This window comes from Pleurodeles waltl, chromosome 8 (genome assembly GCF_031143425.1).
Source record: "Pleurodeles waltl isolate 20211129_DDA chromosome 8, aPleWal1.hap1.20221129, whole genome shotgun sequence".
Taxonomy (NCBI): domain Eukaryota; kingdom Metazoa; phylum Chordata; class Amphibia; order Caudata; family Salamandridae; genus Pleurodeles; species Pleurodeles waltl.
Genome location: NC_090447.1, coordinates 853,295,154 through 853,315,408, shown reverse-complemented (window position 1 = coordinate 853,315,408; position 20,255 = coordinate 853,295,154). Strand labels below are relative to the sequence as shown.

General features: G+C 49.0%; 1 protein-coding gene across 1 annotated transcript in view; it reads right to left on the bottom strand.

Annotated features, from left to right (window-relative positions):
* Nucleotides 1-20,255, bottom strand: part of ABCC4 (ATP binding cassette subfamily C member 4 (PEL blood group)) — a 1,378,868-nt gene that overhangs the window by 761,875 nt on the left and 596,738 nt on the right. The window contains exon 12 of the mRNA XM_069205134.1: nucleotides 339-433. Within this exon, the coding sequence (XP_069061235.1) occupies nucleotides 339-433 (95 nt within the window). The remainder of the gene's footprint in view (nucleotides 1-338; nucleotides 434-20,255) is intronic.

Below are 20,255 nucleotides of genomic sequence, written 5' to 3'. Positions count from 1 at the left end.
AGCTACTGGGGCACTGCTGTGGGATGGACACCAAACCACTCGAAAAGTGGCTACTTTGTGAATATCCATGGAGAAACTAATTTATGGGCATATCAAAAGAGCATGACTTCATTACCGGCACAAGGTGGCACACAGATGTAAACTGCTTTGTTTCTTACTGGCCACAAATTATGTGTTACACTACTTCAAACTTCCTAGTGTTAGCCAGCTCCGTTTTGCATTCTGGTGCTGTTACAGTTTCTGCAAGACAAACATTTAACTTTATATGTCTTTTCAATTTCAAAGTTATTTGCATCTGATACTTTTGCCCATGTACAATTTGTCTAAATAATTTTTACCTGGCAAGATTTACACGAGCTTTCTGTCCTCCACTAAGAGTAACACCACGATCTCCTATCATAGTCAGGTCACCATCCTCTAACTGCTGCATATCCTGAGAAAAGCAAAATAAGTCTCTTAAAATGCATACAGGCAACAGGGGGGCAACTGTTTGGAACTACTGAAGTGTACATAATTTGAGGGATAAGTATAGTGTAAATCAATCAAACCCCCCCGCAAATTGTGATATAATTTCACTATTAAAGGCATTTACCAATAAAAGTCTTTACATGTATGACATAGTTAACAAACTAATCAAAACAAATTGGGTTAAACACACCTATTCTGAAACCCAAGCACATTCCCTTGCCAACATCAAACTGATTGGTTGTTCACTGAACATGTCAAAGCAGTTGTTGCTGTGTGTAGCTTGATATCACTGCTACCTCTCAGACTGCCTGCAGTATTGTTTTACCTCAGCAGCCTACACCAGTGATTCCCATCCTGTGGTCTGGGGACTGCTGGGGATCTACGAAGCCTCTTCAAGGGGACCGTGACTGCTTAGAAAATTAACATATTAACAGATAAATAAAGTGTTTATAAATAAACTGGCTAAATGTAAAACTGAAATTCTAAAACGTACTGTCTATGTCACGGAATTCGAAATAGGTGGCTAAAAAATAAATTAGTCTCCTCAAGTTGATTCGTGGGAGCAGTGCAGGTGCATCAAACAGAATATTCCATGGATGATGTGTAACTTCAAAGGAATTTAGAAAAGCTCCAATCTTCCTATTTTAAAAAAAAAATGTATTTGTTTGTAATGTAAATGGAAAAGGGCTATCATTTGCGTATGTGTTTGAAGGAATATTTGTTTCTGTGTTTTTTATGTATTGTTTTGTGGTTCAAATCATCAACAACGTTTAGGCTTGGGTACCGGTTTTAAGTAACAACTCTGGAGGGTACCCAGATTCCAAAAATGATTCAGTGGTGGTCCCCAGGTTCAAGTAATGATGAAGAAGGGGCTCAAAAAGGTTGGGAACCACTGACCTACATCATAAATGTGCTTAGTAGGACCATCTATGTTTTACTTAGTGGGCACTAGTTTAGTGACATAGCCAAGCATCTTAAATCTTGTAAGCTTTACTCTTATTTCAGCATATCTAGTGACAAAAGTTTTTAACTATACGGTTCGGTTGTATATTTAAGAACTGAACTAAATCAGAAATTCAAAATATCAAGATTACGTATGCATTTGTACACATGCACAGTCCCAAGTGACTATGGTTTGAAATCAGTCTAAATAAAAGTCTACACAGCTCTTGCGCATAGTATGCTGCCCACCTAGCGGAGGTAGGAGTGACCATGGGGCTAATTAATCTGGAATAATAATAGTATTCACAATAATTATTTACTCATCTAGATTACCTAGTGGTGGGCAATGAAAAACAACTAAACTCCTGTTTCCATATGTTTCTTCTGCTACCTTCCCCGAATGCTGGAAACATGCCGAAGTCAACGCCCTACTAAAGAAACCTACGGCTGACCCGAGCGACCTGAAAAACGTCCGCCCCATCTCTCTTCTGCCTTTCCCAGCCAAAGTAATAGAGAAGACCGTCAACAAACAGCTGACCACCTTCCTGGAAGACAACAACCTACTCGACCCCTCACAAACCGGATTCCGAACCAACCACAGCACTGAAACCGCCCTCATCTCAGTCACTGACGACATCAGAACCCTGATGGACAACGGTGAAACAGTCGCCCTCATTCTGCTCGACCTCTCGGCTGCCTTTGACACCGTCTGTCACCGCACCCTAATCACCCGCCTCCGCTCCACCGGAATCCAAGGCCAGGCCCTGGACTGGATCGCCTCCTTCCTCTCAAACCGTTCCCAAAGAGTTTACCTCCCTCCGTTTCGCTCAGAACCCACCGAGATCATCTGCGGCGTACCCCAAGGATCATCACTCAGCCCGACACTCTTCAATGTCTTCATGAGCCCCCTCGCCAACATCGTACGCAAGCACGACATCATCATCACCTCCTACGCCAACGACACACAACTTATACTCTCCCTCACCAAGGACCCCGCCAGCGCCAAGACCAACCTACAAGAGGGTATGAAGGACGTCGCAGATTGGATGAGGCTCAGCCGCCTAAAGCTGAACTCTGAAAAAACGGAAGTCCTCATCCTCGGCAACACCCCGTCCGCCTGGGACGACTCCTGGTGGCCCACGGCCCTCGGCACCGCACCGACCCCCACAGACCACGCCCGCAACCTCGGCTTCATCTTGGACCCTCTTCTCACCATGACCAAGCAAGTCAACGCTGTGTTCTCCGCCTGCTTCCTCACCCTCCGCATGCTCCGCAAGATCTTCCGCTGGATCCCCGCCGACACCAGAAAAACCGTGACCCACGCCCTCGTCACGAGCCGCCTGGACTACGGCAACACCCTCTACGCTGGGACCACAGCCAAACTCCAAAATCGCCTGCAACGCATTCAAAACGCCTCGGCCCGCCTCATCCTCGACATACCCCGCAGCAGCCACATCTCCGCACACCTGAGACACCTGCACTGGCTCCCAGTCAGCAAAAGGATCACCTTCCGACTTCTCACCCATGCACACAAAGCCCTCCACGACAAGGGACCGGAATACCTCAACAGACGCCTCAGCTTCTACGTCCCCACCCGCCTCCTCCGCTCCTCTGGCCTCGCACTCGCTGCTGTCCCTCGCATCCGCCGCTCCACGGCGGGTGGGAGATCTTTCTCCTTCCTGGCGGCCAAGACCTGGAACTCCCTCCCCACCAGCCTCAGGACCACCCAGGACCACTCCGCTTTCCGGAGACTCCTAAAGACCTGGCTGTTCGAGCAGCGATAACCCCCCCTTTTTCCCCTAGCGCCTTGAGACCCGCACGGGTGAGTAGCGCGCTTTATAAATGTTAATGATTTGATTTGATTTGATTTGATAGGTTGAGCTTTCCTTCGTAACAAAGAATCAGGTAAATGACTAGACAATTGCATCTTACTACAGCAGCCCCCCCCCCCACCCGGACTGTCGCAGGAGTAACAAAAGTATCAGAAGTTTAAGGAATGTGGAGTGCCTAGTAGATTTACCGGATCTTTAAAAAATGTTCCATTATATAAAACACCACTTTATTTTCTCCTTTGTTTTAAATACTCCTAGGTATTTTCTTTTCAGCTGCTGGCCAGGAATATTCATACACCGGGGCTCTTTATCTCGCCTGAGCATACCACACATAGAGTATGGTTTGTATATATACACTCCTCTTCAGAATCCTCTGAATAAACTAAGTGAAAAATCTCTTCTTCACACCTTAGATGATACCAAAAGCCCCCAATGTAAATGTCTTTCCCTTTCCATATGCAGCTTCTTGAGTTTTACCTGTATAGATATTGAAATGTAAACTATAGTTCCTTCGTTTTTCAAACCCTTATCATTTTGCTTTGAACAGAGAAGACCGATTAAGTTACTCCTATCCATAAAACCGGGCCCCTATTTCCAGTTAGGAAATGTAATATACTTGTACTTCCTACTAGCTATCAGGGTCCTAGAATCCACTGGCGCAGCAGCACAGAGGCCCAGAGCCCTAAGGGGCCTATTGCACCCTTATAATTGCTGTATTCTAGTAACCTAACAGCAGTCAACGGGTCCATTTTCCTTGCTTGCATCAGGGCTCTTGGCATCCTTGCTATAAAACTGCCTGCTATGTGTTTCAACAATAGCTAAGCAATAGATCAAAGTATATTATGCCAAGCCATCATACTGGAAGCTAGAGATTGCTGGACAAGAAGTGGTGGTCCTGAATGTGGTGAATGAATGTCGATTCATCATAGAAGAAGAGATTACACATCTTAATAGGAAATAGCAAGAGATTACTTTTCTGAAACAGAGAACTCAAAGAAAGGGCACAGTGCAAAGGATTCTCTTTATCGTTCTCCTGCATTATAGACAAAGGACATCATTTAGATATTGGTGCATGGGTTACTCGGTCACAACGGTGACGGATATTCCGTCCGCTGAAATCTAAGTCCCATTATTTCCTATGGGATTTAGATTTTGGCGGACGGGATATCCGTCACCGTTGTGATGGAGTAACCCATCCGTCAATATCTAAATCAGGCCAATAATGATAGGTTTTTGCTTTTAAAATCATTCTGGCATGTCAGGTAAAGAGATATTCTGAGTTTTCAATGAGGAAGTTTATACGAATTAGGGCAAGTTTCCTTACTTGATTCTAGCGCATAACTCCCCAACCTGTGCTTGATAATTAGCTTTGCTTAACAAGGCAATTCTGTTAATGAAACTTTCCATTCTTTGTTGTTGATATCATTATCAGTTATCATTTAATCTAAAAGTCTCCATAAATATTACAAATATAAATATTATAAATTGGTCTTTTGTAGCAGCTGAGGAGAGAGACAACCGTTGGGGAACTTTATTTTTTTCCATCGTAAATTGAGTTATTTTCCTGCTCACGTCGGGTCCTTATATTGGTCTGTGCCTTAGTCTTCTAAGCTGCGGTTCTCCCACCTATTTCTCATGGCCCTCACACTAAATGTAAATATCAGTGTCTGCCTAGGTAAGGATTTCATCCTCCTGTATAATGAATGCGGTCATCTGCACATGCTAAGACTTGTGTTGGCAACAAAAAAAACAGGATTTCCTTCAATCCATAAAAGTGTAGAAAACGGCGAAGCAAAGGCAAACTACTATTAGAACACTGGGATGTTGGAAGCTCGATTGGAGACAATAGAGTGCTCTGGGCTTTTAATGACTGGTAAAAGCCTGCAGTTTCAACATTCCAATGTTCTTTGCTCATAGCAACATCTGTGAACAAAGGCCTCACGGAGCCCAAGGGGATTAGGACTTTGTTTTATTCATTAGAACATTCTGCCCTGTAGTGGCAGAATGTTCTAATAGCCTTATAGTCCTTCATAGCTGGGCTATACTGGCAATTAAAGTCCCACTCCTTTGTTAAAGGACCTCTTCGGCTCAGGCCTTTAAACACTGGAGCGGGCCTTTAATGGCCAATATAGCCTGCTATGGCAGACTCTAAGGCTGTAATAGATCTACCTGTTCAAAACACCCATCCCGATACAGAATTGAAAACACTTGGGATTTCGTATTCCAGTCAAAAGTTGTGTACATAAGCAAAACAGAAAAGAAAAGAACAAGCCACGTTCATCTTTCTCCTCCCTTTCTTTTTGGAGACAGAAAAATAATATACAGGAAGTGAAATCCATAAATGCTTGGGACCAGAGAATCTTAGGAAGAAAGCTGTCAAAGCTACACAGATCATTACAAATCATTAGAGGTGCCAAGTGATCACAAGAGTAAACAGGAATGGCAACCCAACAGATGACTAGGAAAGTTTTTTTATGGGAGGGAAAATAATGATCCTGAGGAAGAACAGAGAAGCTTTTTATTTTTTTATTTTTTTATTTATTCATTTGAACACAAACCAAAGAAACATACATTAATACAGCAGATCTCTTGACGAGAGGATAGGGATAGATGAGAACCATTACAGACCATACAGCTACTGTGGTATCCCAAGTCGCAAGCGGCTCTCTGCTAGAGTCTCTCTCTATATGCTGATATCGAGGGATCCGTTCCAAAAAGGAGCCTCCACACCGGAGGAGCGTAGATGTCCGCCGCCCCAACGTAGGACAAGGACATACACGCCAATGCTAATAATCTAACATCGTCGAGCAGGAAGAACTGCAGAAAGTAACAATTGCTAGAACCACTAAAAAGGCAGGTGGAGCACACAGTCACATCGCGCAGGATTATCATACAACAAGGTAACCCACATGATCCGAGGGGGAATGAACCGCGCAAATGGGAGCCATCAGTCACGCAGCACACTCCATCTGTGTCGCCAGATATTCATTTAGAGGGGCCCAAATATCTTTGGGGCGGGACCCCTCTGGCATAAGTTCCCAAAATACTAACAGCTGGTCATGGCAAAAAGCAGCATCTCGTAACCAGTCGGACCTACGAGGAGCTCTCCCCCGACCCCAACACATAGCAACTCTACACTTAGCCAGCAGCATGAGAAGGCCCACCAAACGTCTATGCGGGCCCTGAACCTCATCCATATATCCCAACAGCGCTATCTTAGGGGAGAGGGGTACCTCCACCTCTATCATTTCAGCAATCGACCGTCTTATCTCCTCCCAGAACTTTTACACTTCCGCGCACTCCCATGCTAGATGCAAGAAGCCCGCATCCTGAGCCCCGCAGCGAGCGCAGCATGTAGCCGCTAGCAACCCCATGGAATGTAGTCTCTTGGGCGTATAATATAGTCGGTGCAGAAACTTAAAATGCAGCAAGCGCAGTCTGTAATTCGGGGATAGTGCCCTCATGTGAGCACAACAGCTACGCCACATTGCCTCCGGGATAGGCTCCCCCACATCTCTCTCCCATGCAGTCCTAGAGGACACCACAAGGCCACCCCCCTGCTCCTGCATAGCATTATACAGCTTTGTTATCAGCTTAGAGGGGATCTCTCGCTGCAAAGTACCTCCAGAGCACGAAACTCCAAGGGAGCACCCAGCGCTTCAAAAAATCGATCTTGCAGCAAAGCGCGGACCCGGAGAGCGCAAAAACGTTGCAACGGAGTACCATCACAGTCCGAAAGTGCATCGGGAATATCCAACAGCCGACCGTCCACTATCCAGTCTCCCAGCACCATCAAGCCAGCGTCTCGTAGAAACCCGCGCACCCCTCCATCACAGAACATCTGAGCATCAGCAACTGCCATAACAGGCAGCGAAGGAGCAAAGGGTACAGAAACCCCAGACCGCTGCATCAGTGCTCTCCACGCTCCCGCTGCGCAGGCGACTGTGTCGATTCCCCTAGAGCGGGCCCGCCCACCGAGCACGCATACCAAGCCATCAGGCCAGACAGAATAACTTTCAGGTGCCAGGTGTGGCATATAACGGGTCGGATTCAGCCAGTAGTACGCAAAATGCGCCTGAGCACAGTGATAATATAACTCCAGGTCTGGGGCTGCCAGTCTGCCCCGTTCAAATGGCAGCGTCATTTTCTCCTAAGCGATACGCGGCTGCCACCCCGCCCACGCCAGCCGAATAAGCGCAGATCGCATGCGCCGGAAATAGCCCCTAGCAAGTGGAAGGGGAAGATTCACGAACAAATACAGAAATTTAGGGAGTACCACCATCTTGGCAATAGCAATGCGACCAGTCAACGAAAGTGGCAAAGCGTTCCAGACCTCCACCTTTTCCTCTAGCCATGTCAGCGCTGCCCCATAATTAGCAAGACGCAGCGCTTCCGCGTCGCAGCACAGGTGTATGCCCAAATAACGCACTGGTCCCTTCGCCCAAACCAAAGGGTATCGCAAGTCAAATCTCTCCACGCTGGGAGTTAGTGGCAGGATCATCGATTTCAACCAGTTAATAGTGACCCCAGAAAAATTCCCGAAGCGCATGATTTCATCTAGTAAAGTGTCTAATTTCTGCCCTGGGTTTCGCACGTATATCACGATATCATCTGCATATAAAGATATCAAGACAGGGCGTTGCTGAAACTGTAAGCCACTACTGTTATATTTCTGTTGCAGTCCCGCCGCCAGCGGCTCCATCGCAGCCGCGAAAAGAAGCGGAGACAGCGGGCAGCCCTGGCGCGTACCCCGCGAAACCGGTAATGAAGCCGATACACCCCCGTTAAGGCGTAACCTGGCAGTGGGCAGGGTATACAGCAGCCTGATCCAGTTCACAAAGCGCGCGCTGAGACCCACTCGGTTCAAAAGCGCAAACATATACTCCCAAGCCAGGGAATCAAAGGCCTTGGCTGCATCAAGAAACACCGCAGCTACATCATCGTCCGTCTCTAATGATCCCAGCACCGCAAAGAAAGTACGCAGATTATGGCTCGTGGACCTCCCAGGGACAAAGCCTGATTGATCCGGAAGCACCAATCTAGAGAGAAGTGGCTGTAATCGCGTCGCTATCATTTTTGCAAGAATCTTGTTATCAATGTTTATCATGGAAAGTGGGCGATACGAATCACATCGTGTCGGGTCCTTCCCAGGCTTCAAAACAGTTATTATTAAAGCCTCCCGGAGGGAGGCCGGGAGTGACCCAGCCGCCAGAGACTCCTCATACACCTCCAACAAATAGGGAGCAAGGATATCCACGTATTCTTTATAAAAAGCGGGGGTCAGACCATCAGTGCCTGGAGACTTATCTCCGGGTAAACTTCGAATCGCCGCCGCCACCTCCTCTACTGTGAACGGCTTATCCAGATACATCCTGTGTGCCTCCTCAAACCATACTAGCGCGATGTTCTCAAAATACTCCCTCATATCTGCCTCCCTCAGACCCACTGGGGGCGCATATAGCTGCGTGAAATATTCTATAAATACCTGCATCACGCCTCTCGATCCGGTCACCCTGCCGCCCTCAGTATCTATCGCCTCAGTAACGTAATTACTGGCCCAGGGGCTACGCAATAATCCCGCTAGCGTCCTCCCGGCTCTCTCGCCCTCCCCATACCTGCGAGCCTGCGCGTGTCTCCCAAGGAAACATACCTCTCTTAGAGAGGCCTCCTCATACAAGGACACCTCACGCCTAATTTCCGCAAGTACCAAACTTGACCATGTCGCCTCTAAGCGCCGTTCCAGCTCACCGAGCCTCCTTTCGATATCAGCCATCTCCCGCCTTAAAACTTTCACTATCCCATGCTGCTTCGCGAGACACACCCCACGGATAACCACTTTAAATGCCTCCCATACAGTGCCGGGAGATTCCACCGAACCTCGATTCTCATCAAAAAATAACCGAACCGCCTCCCGCACCTCCTCTCAGAAGATCTCGTCTCGGAGAGCACCGCTGGGCAACCGCCACATCACCATTGGTTGTAACTCACTAGGTATCGCCAGGTCTAATAACACCGGTGAGTGGTCTGATAACGTACGGGGAAGATGGTCTATCGCTCCAGTCCAAGCCTCCACATCCCTAGTGCCCAGCCATCGGTCAATACGAGACCAACTACTATGGAAGTAATTCAAGCAGGTGCCCTCTCGCACACCTATATGTCTCTGCCTCCACAGATCCACCAGCGCTCCGCTATCCATCACTGCCGCCAAAGATCTCGCCGAAGAAACATGTTGCACCCTAGCCGCACTCTCTCGGTCCAGCTTAGCATCTAGGACTACATTAAAATCACCGCCCCAGATCACAGCTCCAGCTCCCAGTGACTCCACTAGGCGCCATACCTCTAGGAAAAACTCCGGGTCATCGACATTCGGCCCATACACAGCCACTAGCCGGCAAGCCCTGTCCAACAACATTCCACTCAGTATCACGTATCTGCCGTTGGGATCAGTAATAATTTCGCGCGTACGCCACTGCAGTCCCTTGCGGATAATGATTGCAACCCCACGCGCGTAGCTAGAATATGTAGAGCAGTGAGCCTCCCCAACCCAGCCAGCTTTCAGCCTGCCAACCGCAGATGCCATCAGATGCGTCTCTTGTATCATACAGATGTCAATACCATGTCGCTTAACATAAGCCGTCACCAGCCGGGCCTTCCGATTATCACTAAGCCCCCGCACATTCCATGTCAAGCATCTCACAGCAGAGGTAACATCATCCCCCATCCAGAACTACAGCCGTACAACACTGCGCGTGAACACAACTCTCCACCTGCCAAGAACGTAACAAAAAGGAAACCTGAAACATTCCCCAATTGGCCCAGTCCTCCCACCACCCACACAGGCCCCCCAATCGGACCCTCGTAGTGACCCACCCAACCAACCTCAAAGCCCACACTGCAAACATAAAACAGGTAGTAACCGGACTCATCCGAGGGGCAGAAGCCTGCCAAACAGCTCTCCACCCAGATGTTCTAGGGGAGAGGGGCCATGGGCCAAGCAACAGCTACACATCAGGGGCCCGATCACGGAGCGGACCCACACGCACCCACAGCTTCAGACATAGTAGTATCCCACACATGTCACTTAGTCATTGTCACCAAGAGCGGCGTCCTCAGCGCCCTCCCCCCCGCCCCGACTGTTTGGGTAATCGTCTAGCGAATTTAGTCGCCTGCTTTGGGTCCGAGAAGTACAGCACCTGCCCTCATGTCGCACCCTCAGTTTAGCCGGGTATAACAGGGCAAACCCAACTCCAGCCTGGCTAAGCAGGCGCTTTGTCGGCAGAAAAGCCCGCCTCTGGGCCTGTACACCTGGGGTATAATCAGGGAAGAAGTTAATTTCGGAGTTCTTATATACTGGAGGTCTTCTCTCCCTAGCTAGCCGGAGCACAGCATCTCGGTCCCTATAACTCAATAGTCGTGCAATAATTGGACGTGGAGGCGTGCCAGGAGGAGGGCGAGGACCCAAGGAACGATGTGCCCTCTCAATCACCAACAGCCGAGAGAGCTCGCCAGCAAACAGCTCTTGTAACATATTCTCAACGAAGTCCTCCATGCGACCCATGTCAGTTGCCTCCGGCAGCCCCACGATACGGATGTTATTACGCCGGGACCGGGCCTCCAGGTCCTCATTTTTGTTCTGTATCACCTCCAGGAGACGCTCCATCTGCGCAATCTGTTCTCTGTCACCACTACGCGCATCCTCTACCTCAGACGTGCGAGTCTCCAGAGCCTCAAACCTGGCATCGTGGTCATCAACCCGGGCTCTGATGCGATCCAGCCGCTCCGACACATGGTCCAGCTTAGCGTCTATACCTGCCAAGCTGGTCTTAAGTTCCATGAACATGGACCTCACAGACATCTCTGGAGGCTCCCCTTCGACGTCCGCGTCCCCAGGCTGGGAGGCGGGAGGGGCACCATGTTTTTCTCCTCCAGAGAAGGAGAGCTTAGCCTGTCGCTTATCTGCCTTGCCCATCTTTCAATACTTCACGAATAATGCAGCTCGCGTCAGCTCAAGTGAACCAAACCAAGACTGTGGGTCTTCGTCTCCAAAAAATCACCCGGCCGGCAACTCCGTTCTCCTCACAGGGCCACCAGGCAGCTTCCAGGCATACTGAGCAGTCGTTCCGCCTCCCAGGTCAAACCCGTTTCCTTTACAGGGGTTCCACAAATTTCGCCAGTAGCAGGGAGTTCCACACAGCACAGGAGGGGAGGGGAGCCAGGCAGGCACCAGGTTCCAGAGCCAGGATGTTTAAGCCCCAGACACCAGGGGGTACCTCAGTAACACACTGCCGCACCAGCCCGGGCCTCCGCCCCCCACCTCACCTCTCGCGTCGACGTCCACTTGATTCTGTGCTGCCAGGGCAGTGCAGGGCCCTCAGTGCAATATGCAGGACCTCAGCAGGGTTTTGCAGGGAGGCGACCAGGGGCCAAGCCGAAGCCCTCTCAGGTCGTCTTTCCACCAGGGCCCAGAATTCAGGCCCCCCCTCCTCTAATCTCCTCGCCATCTCAGGGCCAGGCAGTCACCACCGCAGCGCGCCCTCGGCACGCCTCTTGCCGTCCGGGCCCAGCACGCACCAGCCGGGGACTCGGGAATCGGGAGGCTCGAAAGAGCTCCCCAGTCGAAGGTCGGAAGGGGCCCAGAGGGCCGGCGCCCCCAGCCGCTGTGCACGCCAGAAACAAAAAGGGGGGGGGGCGTGGCCCGAAGCAGCCGCCGATCAGGCCCCCCGGGGCTCCCCTGCACTCTCGGCTCCTCTCCCTCTCGGCCGGGAGCAGCCGCAGCGTCTCCCCTCACCCACGCGCACTGCCGAAGCCAGGCCCACCAACACAGACCCGGCCTCCGGGCGCTCGCAGCAGCCAAACCCGGCTCACGTTATGTCGCTGGGGTCCCCAGGGGGGTGTCTCAGGGGTCCGCTCCCGTCAATGCCGCCTGTAGGATAAGTTACATCAAATAAATTGCCCGGCCCCGGCAGAGCCTCACGATGTGACGGCCATCTTGCCCGGTGGCCAAGCCACGCCCCCCAAGAACAGAGAAGCTTGAGGGATGTAGTAAACTGCAGGGGAGTTGAGGTGGTTAAAGATTCAGAATGGAAATTAGTGGTCACAGGTAGAACAGAAAATCTTTGGAGCAGAGACAGAAATTAGGCAAGAGTCTGAATAAATGGTAAGGAATTAAAAGCCAGGGGAATCCTAGATTATGGCAAAAGCTGACATTTCCCAGCACAGTAGAAAAGTATGATGGAAACACAAAAACACACATGACACAGAATGACAATCCTCCGAAGAACTGTACAATTATTGACAACAATAATAATCTTGGGAGAGATAAAAACATCTGAGGGAAGACATTTCTAGAGGAGTAAAAATGCAGCCCACAAAAAAATATAAAGTCCTGATGAAAGACTAGAAAAGCATGAAGAAGAATGATACCGATGGGAGCAAAAATACATCAAAGCAATATCATCTAAATGGCGTAGCGGAAAGAATATTAGGCATGAAAAGAAACGCAAATGTTGTTAGGCAGAAAATCCTTAGAAGAATTGGAAATCCTACAATTGCAAAGGATAGTAAAGGTAAAATATTTTGGATAACAATGTAAGATGCAGGGCAGTTGTGAAGAAACGCATAATGAAAGCTGAAACTGCTGTGGGTGTTAGAAAACGATGGAAGAGGCTTCAAGAAGAACCGTAGGAGACGGAAAGGAATATGTTATTCTGAACATTCTAAGGGTTAGCTGAGTGCCCACTAGTAGCATTTAATTTACCGGCCCTGGGCACATGCATTGCACTTTACTAGGGACTTACAAATAAATTAAATATGCTAATTGAGTATGGGCCAATGTCACCATGTTTTAAGGGAGAGAGCATTTGCACTTTAGCACTGGTTAGCAGTGGTAAAGTGCGCAGAGTCCTAAAACCAGCAAAAACTGTGTCAAAAAGTGGAGGGAGGCAGGCAAAAAGTTGGGGGTGATCACCCTATGGCTGTCAGGTCTAACACCCCTCATGAAATTTTCAATGTTGCAGAGGGAACATGCAAGTGGGGGGAAATAGTTCCAGAGACTGTGCCATAATTCTATTATCTGTGACACGCTGCAGAGCCAAATCCAGGTACTTTGTGTAAAATAAACTTTTCCATTGTTTTCTATGGAGTAAGACTCTTATTCTTTTGAAAATTAGTATCTTGACTTGTTAATGTTTGATTTTTTGATGTTTTGGTCTGTGTGATTTAAATAAATATTACCTATTTTTCTAAACTGGTGTGGTGTCCATTTTGTGGTGTTTTCACTTATTACTGTGTGTGTTGGTACAAATACTTTACTCCTTGCTTCTGAGATAAGCTTGAGTGCTTGTGCTAAGCTACTAAGGGGGTGAGCAGGGGCTATGTAAGTGTGTACCTCCAATTGCCCTGACTATAGTGAGGGTCCTTGCTTGGACAGCGGGGAACATGACTGCCAGCCAAAGACCCCATTTCTAGCATAGGTGATCAACAGTGAGGATTGGACTTGTAGTTGTACTTGACATACACTAATTAAGTGTACACTGCTGTTTTCAGTGCAGACCATTACGTGGCCACATAATACTTGTTTCTGCTTTTTCTCTTTCTGGACTTGCTTTTCCTGCTTCCATAGTTTTGGTGATTTTTTTGTTGATTTGTGAACTTCTCATAGGGAACTCTTTTTTCTGCCTTGAAACTTTGCAGTTTTTGACTTGCCATCATGTCTCTACCTGGAGATGCACCAGCTGGAGCTGTTTTTGAGTTAGGGGAACTGAAAAGTTACACAGTTGCTCAACTGAGACAGTTCTGTAAGGATCTTGCCAGTCCCATTAAGAGATCCACCAGGAAGGAGGAGCTGCACAAGGCACTGAGGGCTTGGGTGACAGCCACGGAGGCTGGGGGGGAGAGAAAGGGGGGGAGCACACAGAGGAGGAGGATGAGGATGAAAAGGTGCTAAGTGTTCACAATGGTGTCGTGGATATACCTGTTCTGCCTAGGGGGAGGGCCTCCAGGCAGGCAGAAGTGTGTCATCCAAGGGTCTGACTCCTGCAGAGTTGCAGGACAGACAGGCAGAAAGGGTACCCCTAGTTGAATTAGAGAAGCTTAAGATGGAAGAGAGGATGATTGCCATTGAAGAGAGAAAGATGCTCTTGGCTCATGAGCTCAGCTTAAAGGAGCTGGACCAGAGGAGCCAGTCTAGCAGAGATGGTGGCAGCAGTACCACAGTGCAGCCTGAGAGGAGGGTATACATTCCTAAAGACCTAGTGAAGGATTATAGGAGGGAAGATGACATATACTTGTGGTTTAAGGTGTATGACTCTGGTCTCAACATGAACATGGTCCCTGAAGCACATTCAAAGCATTTTAAGTGGAGGAGAGGGATACTCTGACATCCTTAGGGGATCCTCAGGGACTCACTCTATCATGAAGGACACCCTACTCACAAGGTAGGAGCAGTACAAGGACAGGTTTAAGTCCTACAAAAAGAAGGAATCCCAAACATGGTTGGAATGTGTTGACTCTTTTTGCAGGTCACTGGATGGTTGGATGGAGGGCAGTAAGGTAACAACTTTTGAGGGGCTGTACGATTTGAATGCTTGGGAGCATTTGTATAGTCTTTGTTTTCCAGAGCTGTGCCAGCACCTGATTGACAGCAAGCTGACTGACCCTAGGTAGCTTGCACAGGAATCGGACCGTTGGGAGAGCACCATGGACCACAGGAGGTATGGAGGAGGCCACGTCATGGGTGGGCAGGGTTCCTCTCAGAAGAAGTGGGGGGTTGGGGACGAGGGATAAGGGTAAAAAGGGAGAGTTATCTATAGAGACCAAACCTAGTTCCCAGGGTAAGGATTCCCAGCACCCAGTGGAAAAGAAGCCTTTCTAAAGGGAAACCTGCAGAGGGGGGCTCCTGCAAATGTTATACATGTGACCAGATGGGTCATGTGAGGGGGACCCCAAATGTCCCAAGTGGACACCGGCACCCACTGGTGCTCAGTCACATGGTATGGCCAGTGTATCTCTTGGGGAAGAGTTGCTTCAAGGTGGGTGGGAGCCAGCTGAGATGACCCTTGTCTCTCTAGGGGACAGTGAGATGGTCCAGAGAACCCTTATGCTTGAAAACACTAAGAAATACAGGCAGTGGATGAGCATCAATGGAGGAAGGGTGGAGGCCCTGAGAGACACAGGAGCCAGTGTGACTACTGTGAGAAGTCACCTAGGGTCTGAAGAGCAGATAGATCCCCAAGTAGTTGCGGTAGACAACTCAGAGCGACTGTGCAGAGTGGTGCAGGTTTCTCTTTGAATGGGAGGGTCTCAGGTGCCTTGAGAGTAGCTATGAGTCCAACAATGCCTGTGGATTGCCTGCTTGGCAATGACCTGGCGGATTCCATACCGAAGGAGGTGAAACACAGGTCTCACCAGGAGATGTTGGGTCTGCCAGGGTGGGTGTGTGTCCACCCAGTCGATGGCAGCTGTCAGGGTGATCAGGAAACCCTGGAGCCTGCAGAAGACATGCCCTACTCTGGAGTGTTTGCGGCAGCAGGATGCAGACCAGGTGTCTGGCAAGGAGCCTGGATCACAGTTAATCGACTGGGAGGATGGCCTCCTATATAGAGACCCTTAAGTTGCTGAGCCTGTGTCAGCCCGTGTGCTGGTGGTACCCCAGTGCTTCAGAGCCATCCTACTGGTCTGGCTCATGATGTGTCTTTAGCTGAACATTTAGGGCAGAACATGACCTTTGAGCAGCTTGTCACCCACTTCTACTGACACCAAATGCGCAGGCACTCAGATGCACATTGTGGGTCTTGCCAAACTTGTTAGGCAAGTGGCAAGAGTGGGGGAAATGTAAGGCTCCCCTCCAACCTTTTCCTGTTGTCAGCGCCCCCTTTGAAAGGGTTGGTATTGACATTGTGGGGCCTCTGGATCCGAAGACAGCCATGGGCAACAGTTTCACCCTGGTCTTGGTGGACCATGCAACCTGGTACCCAGAAGTCATTCCTTTGAGGTCAATCACCTCTCCTGTGGTGGGACGTGCTTTGATGGGGGTTTTTACTCACATTGGGGTTCCCCAAGGAGGTGGTATATGATAGGGGTACCAATTTCATATCAACTTATATGAAGTCTCTGTTGAAGCAGTCTGGGGTGACATATAAGTTTACCACTCCTTATTACACCCAAAGTAACGGTCTGGTTGAGAGATTCAACCGCACCTTGAAAGGCATGATCATGGGCCTTTCAGAGCCCTTGAAGTGTAAGTGGGATGTCCTCTTGCCATGCCTTCTGTTCGCCTACAGGGAGGTGCCTCAGAAGGGTCTTGGGTTTAGACCTTTTGAGTTACTTTATGGCCACCCTGTCAGGGGACCTTTGGGTCTGGTTAGGGAAGGCTTAGAGAAAGCCTCCAGTAAGCCTCCCCAGAATGTATTCAGTTGTATGCTGACCTTTAGGAACTAGACAGCCCACTCCGATAAGCTCGCCAAAGAGAACCTGGAAGCAAGCCAGGAAGATATGAAGCGCTGGTACAACCAAAATGCCACTCTGGTTGAGTTCCAGCCTGGCCAAAAGGTTTGGGTGATAGCCCCAGTGGAGCCTAGGGCTCTCCAGGATAAGTGGACTGAGCCATTTGAGGTAGTGGAGCGCAAGAGTGACGCCACCTATCTGGTGAACTTGCGGAATCCCAGGAACCCTTTGAGGGTCCTGCATGTAAACTGCCTTAAGCCTCATTTTGCGAGGACAGAGGTAACAATGCTCTTGGCAACAGATAATGGGGTGGAGGAAGAGAGTAAGCCTCTTCCTGACCTCCTGTCTGACGCTAAGAGAAGGATGGTTCAGTGGAGGGTGTGAACCACTCCTCCCCACTGACCCCAGAGTAAAAGAGGGACTGTCGCCAATGGTTGGGACAGTTTGTCTCTCAATTTTCCTTGATCCCAGGGGTCACTCATTTGGGTACACATTATGTGGCCACTGGGGACAGTCCCCTTGTTAAATATAAGGTTTACAGAGTGACTGACAAGGTTAGAACTAACATCAAGTATGAGGTATTTAAGATATTAGCTAGAGGTTATTGAGTTTTTCAGTAGCCCTTGGGCCAGCCCTGTAGTCTTGGTCCCAAAAGCTGCTCCTCCTGATGCCACTCCAGAGCTCAGGTTCTGTGAGGATTACCGGGGACTCAATGTGGCCATTAAGACTGATGCGCACCCCATCCCCTGCACTGATGAGCTAATTGATCGGCTAGGGGTTGCCAAATATCTAAGTACTTTTGACTTGACCTCTGCATATTGGTGGATTGTTCTGACTAAGGGGGGGCTAAGGAGAGGTCTGCATTCTCCCCCCCAGATGGGCACTACCAGTTTAGGGTGAAGCCCTTTCGGATGAAGAATTCCCCTGTCACCTTTAAGAGGTTGCTTAACCGGGTGTTGGCTGGACTGGATGATTTCAGTGCAGCCTACCCGGATGACATTGCTGTGTTCAGCTCCACTTGGGAGGAGCACTTACAGCACCTCTGTAAAGTGTTGGAGGCCCTGCAGAAAGCAGGCCTCACTATTTAGGCTAGTATGTGCCAAATAGATCAGGGCCCTGTAGTGTACATAGGACACCAGGTGGGGAGTGGCCAGGTGGCACCCCTACAGCATGAGATTGAAACCATTCTAGTTTGGGAGCCTCCCAAGACCCAAACTGAGGTGAGAGCCTCTTTAAGTCTCACCGGATACTACAGGCGGTATGGCACTATTGTTGCTCCCTTGACTGAGTAAACCTCCAAAAAGAAGCCCAGAAAGGTGATCTGGACTGTGTCTTGCCAGACAGCTTTTGATGCCCTGAAGGTCACCATGTGCACTGCACCCATGCTCAAGGCACCTAAGTTCTCAAAAGAATTTGTCCTGCAGACTGATGCTTCAGAGCCTGGCGTGGGAGCAGTGTTATCACAGCTAAATGAAGAGTACTCATTTGTAGGAGGTTACTTCCCCGGGAACGTAGGTAGAGTGCAATTGAGCGTGAAGCTTTTGCTGTGGTCTGGGTGTTGAAGAAGCTAAGACCCTACTTGTTTGTGACTCACTTCTGGGTTCAGACCTACCACAGGCCCCTCAGATGGTTAATACGGATAAGGGGTGAGAATCCAAAACTGTTGAGGTGGTCCATTTCCCTACACGGGATGAACTTTATAGGGGAACACCGCCCTGGAACAGAACACTCCAATGCTGATGGTCTGTCTAGATTCTTCCACCTTAGCGATAAGAACTCCCATGAGGTTGAGCAGTTCACTCCACTTTCAGCTGGTGGGGACATGTTAGAACTGGCCTCGTTGGTGTGGTGTCTCCTGTCTTTTTTGCCTCTGCTTCCCATGTTTTAACTGTGTGCTGGACTCTGTTTTTGCTGTTTTTGGTACTCTGGGCACTTTACCACTGCTGACCAGTGCTAAAGTGCAAGTGCTCCTGTGTAAAGTGTATGTGTACTTGGCTTTCCATGATTGGCATATTTGATTTACTAGTAAGTCCCTAGTAAAGTGCACCAGAGGTGCCCAGATCCTGTAAATCAAACGCTACTAGTGGGCCTGCAGTGCTGGTTGTGCCACCCACATTAGTAGCCCTGTAAACGTGGCTCAGACCTGAAACTGCAGTGTCTGAGTGTGCAGTTTTAAACTGTCAACTCGACTAGGCAAGTGAACCCACTTGCCAGGCCTAAACCGTCCCTTTTTATACATGTGAGACACCCCTAAGGTAGACCCTAGGTAGCCCCATGGGCAGGGTGCAGTGTATATTAAAGGTGGGACATGTACTGATGTGTTTCACGTGTCCTAACAGTGAAATACTGCCAAATTTGTTTTTCACTGTTGCAAGGCCTATCTGTCTCAAAGGTTAACATGGGGGCTGCCTTTAAAAAAAACTGAAAGTGCAGTTTCCTTTTGAGAGCAGTTGAAATGAGGAGTTTGGGGTCTCTGAACTCACAATTTAAAAATACATCTTTTAGTGAAGTTGTTTTTTAGATTGTTAGTTTGAAAATGCCACTTTTGGAAAGAAGGCATTTTCTTGCTTAAACCATTCTGTGACTCTGCCTGTTTGTGGATTTCCTGTCTGGGTCAGACTGACAGTTGGGCTGTTTGTGAATATCCTCTAGACAGTGACACAAAGGGTGCTGGGGTGTAACCTGCATATCCTGATGAGCCATCTGAGCTATAGTGGAGGGACAGTGGTCACTTACAGCTGAATGGGCTGCGCCTGCCCTCTCCCAACAGAGACCTTCCTTTGAAGTTTACCTACTTCAAAGGCAGAAAGAGGTTTAAGTAGTGGACCCAAAACCCCAGACTTTAGATCAGTTCTGGAACCAAGAGGAACCTCTGCCAAGGAGAAGAGCTGAAGAGCTGAGGAGAAGTGCTGCCCCTGCCTATGACTGTGCTTTGTTGGGCTACCCTGCAGTTGCTGCTTCTGCCTGGGGTCAAATACTGGATTTTGTTGTGCATTCCTGCTTGAAGAAGAATCTCCAAGGGCTAGAACTGAACTTGCCTCCTGTTTTGAAGTCTCAGGGCCATCAAAGACTTCCTTTGCCAGCACCTGGACTCTCTTCTGAGACTCCTGCCCTGTCAAGTGGCACCCTATCCAGTGCCTGGGCCCTTGAGAGGTGAAGTTGTCAGAACAATGACTGAAATCCATGCACAAAGCAACATCACAAAACAAAATAAAATGATGGACGGAGTGTTGAAACTTTTCAAACACTCACCCCCAGTCACAGATCTGGGTTTAATCCATCGTTATTTTGCTCACCACGTCACCCCAGTTTGGACCCAGCCATATGCAAATTAGTCTTGACACTGTTCCCCATGGAAACAGTCCAGCCCGAACTGCTAGGTCAGGTCCTCCCTGGACAGGAAACAAGCATCCTGGGACCGGTTTCAGGGTATCACGCTTCATCAGCCAGGCTAGCTTGAATCCAGTAGTGCAGCGAGCAAGGGACCCACGCCTGGGCATACCCCTGCCACTTAGGGCGCACAAAGCAACATCACAAAACAAAATTAAATGATGGATGGAGTGTTGAAAC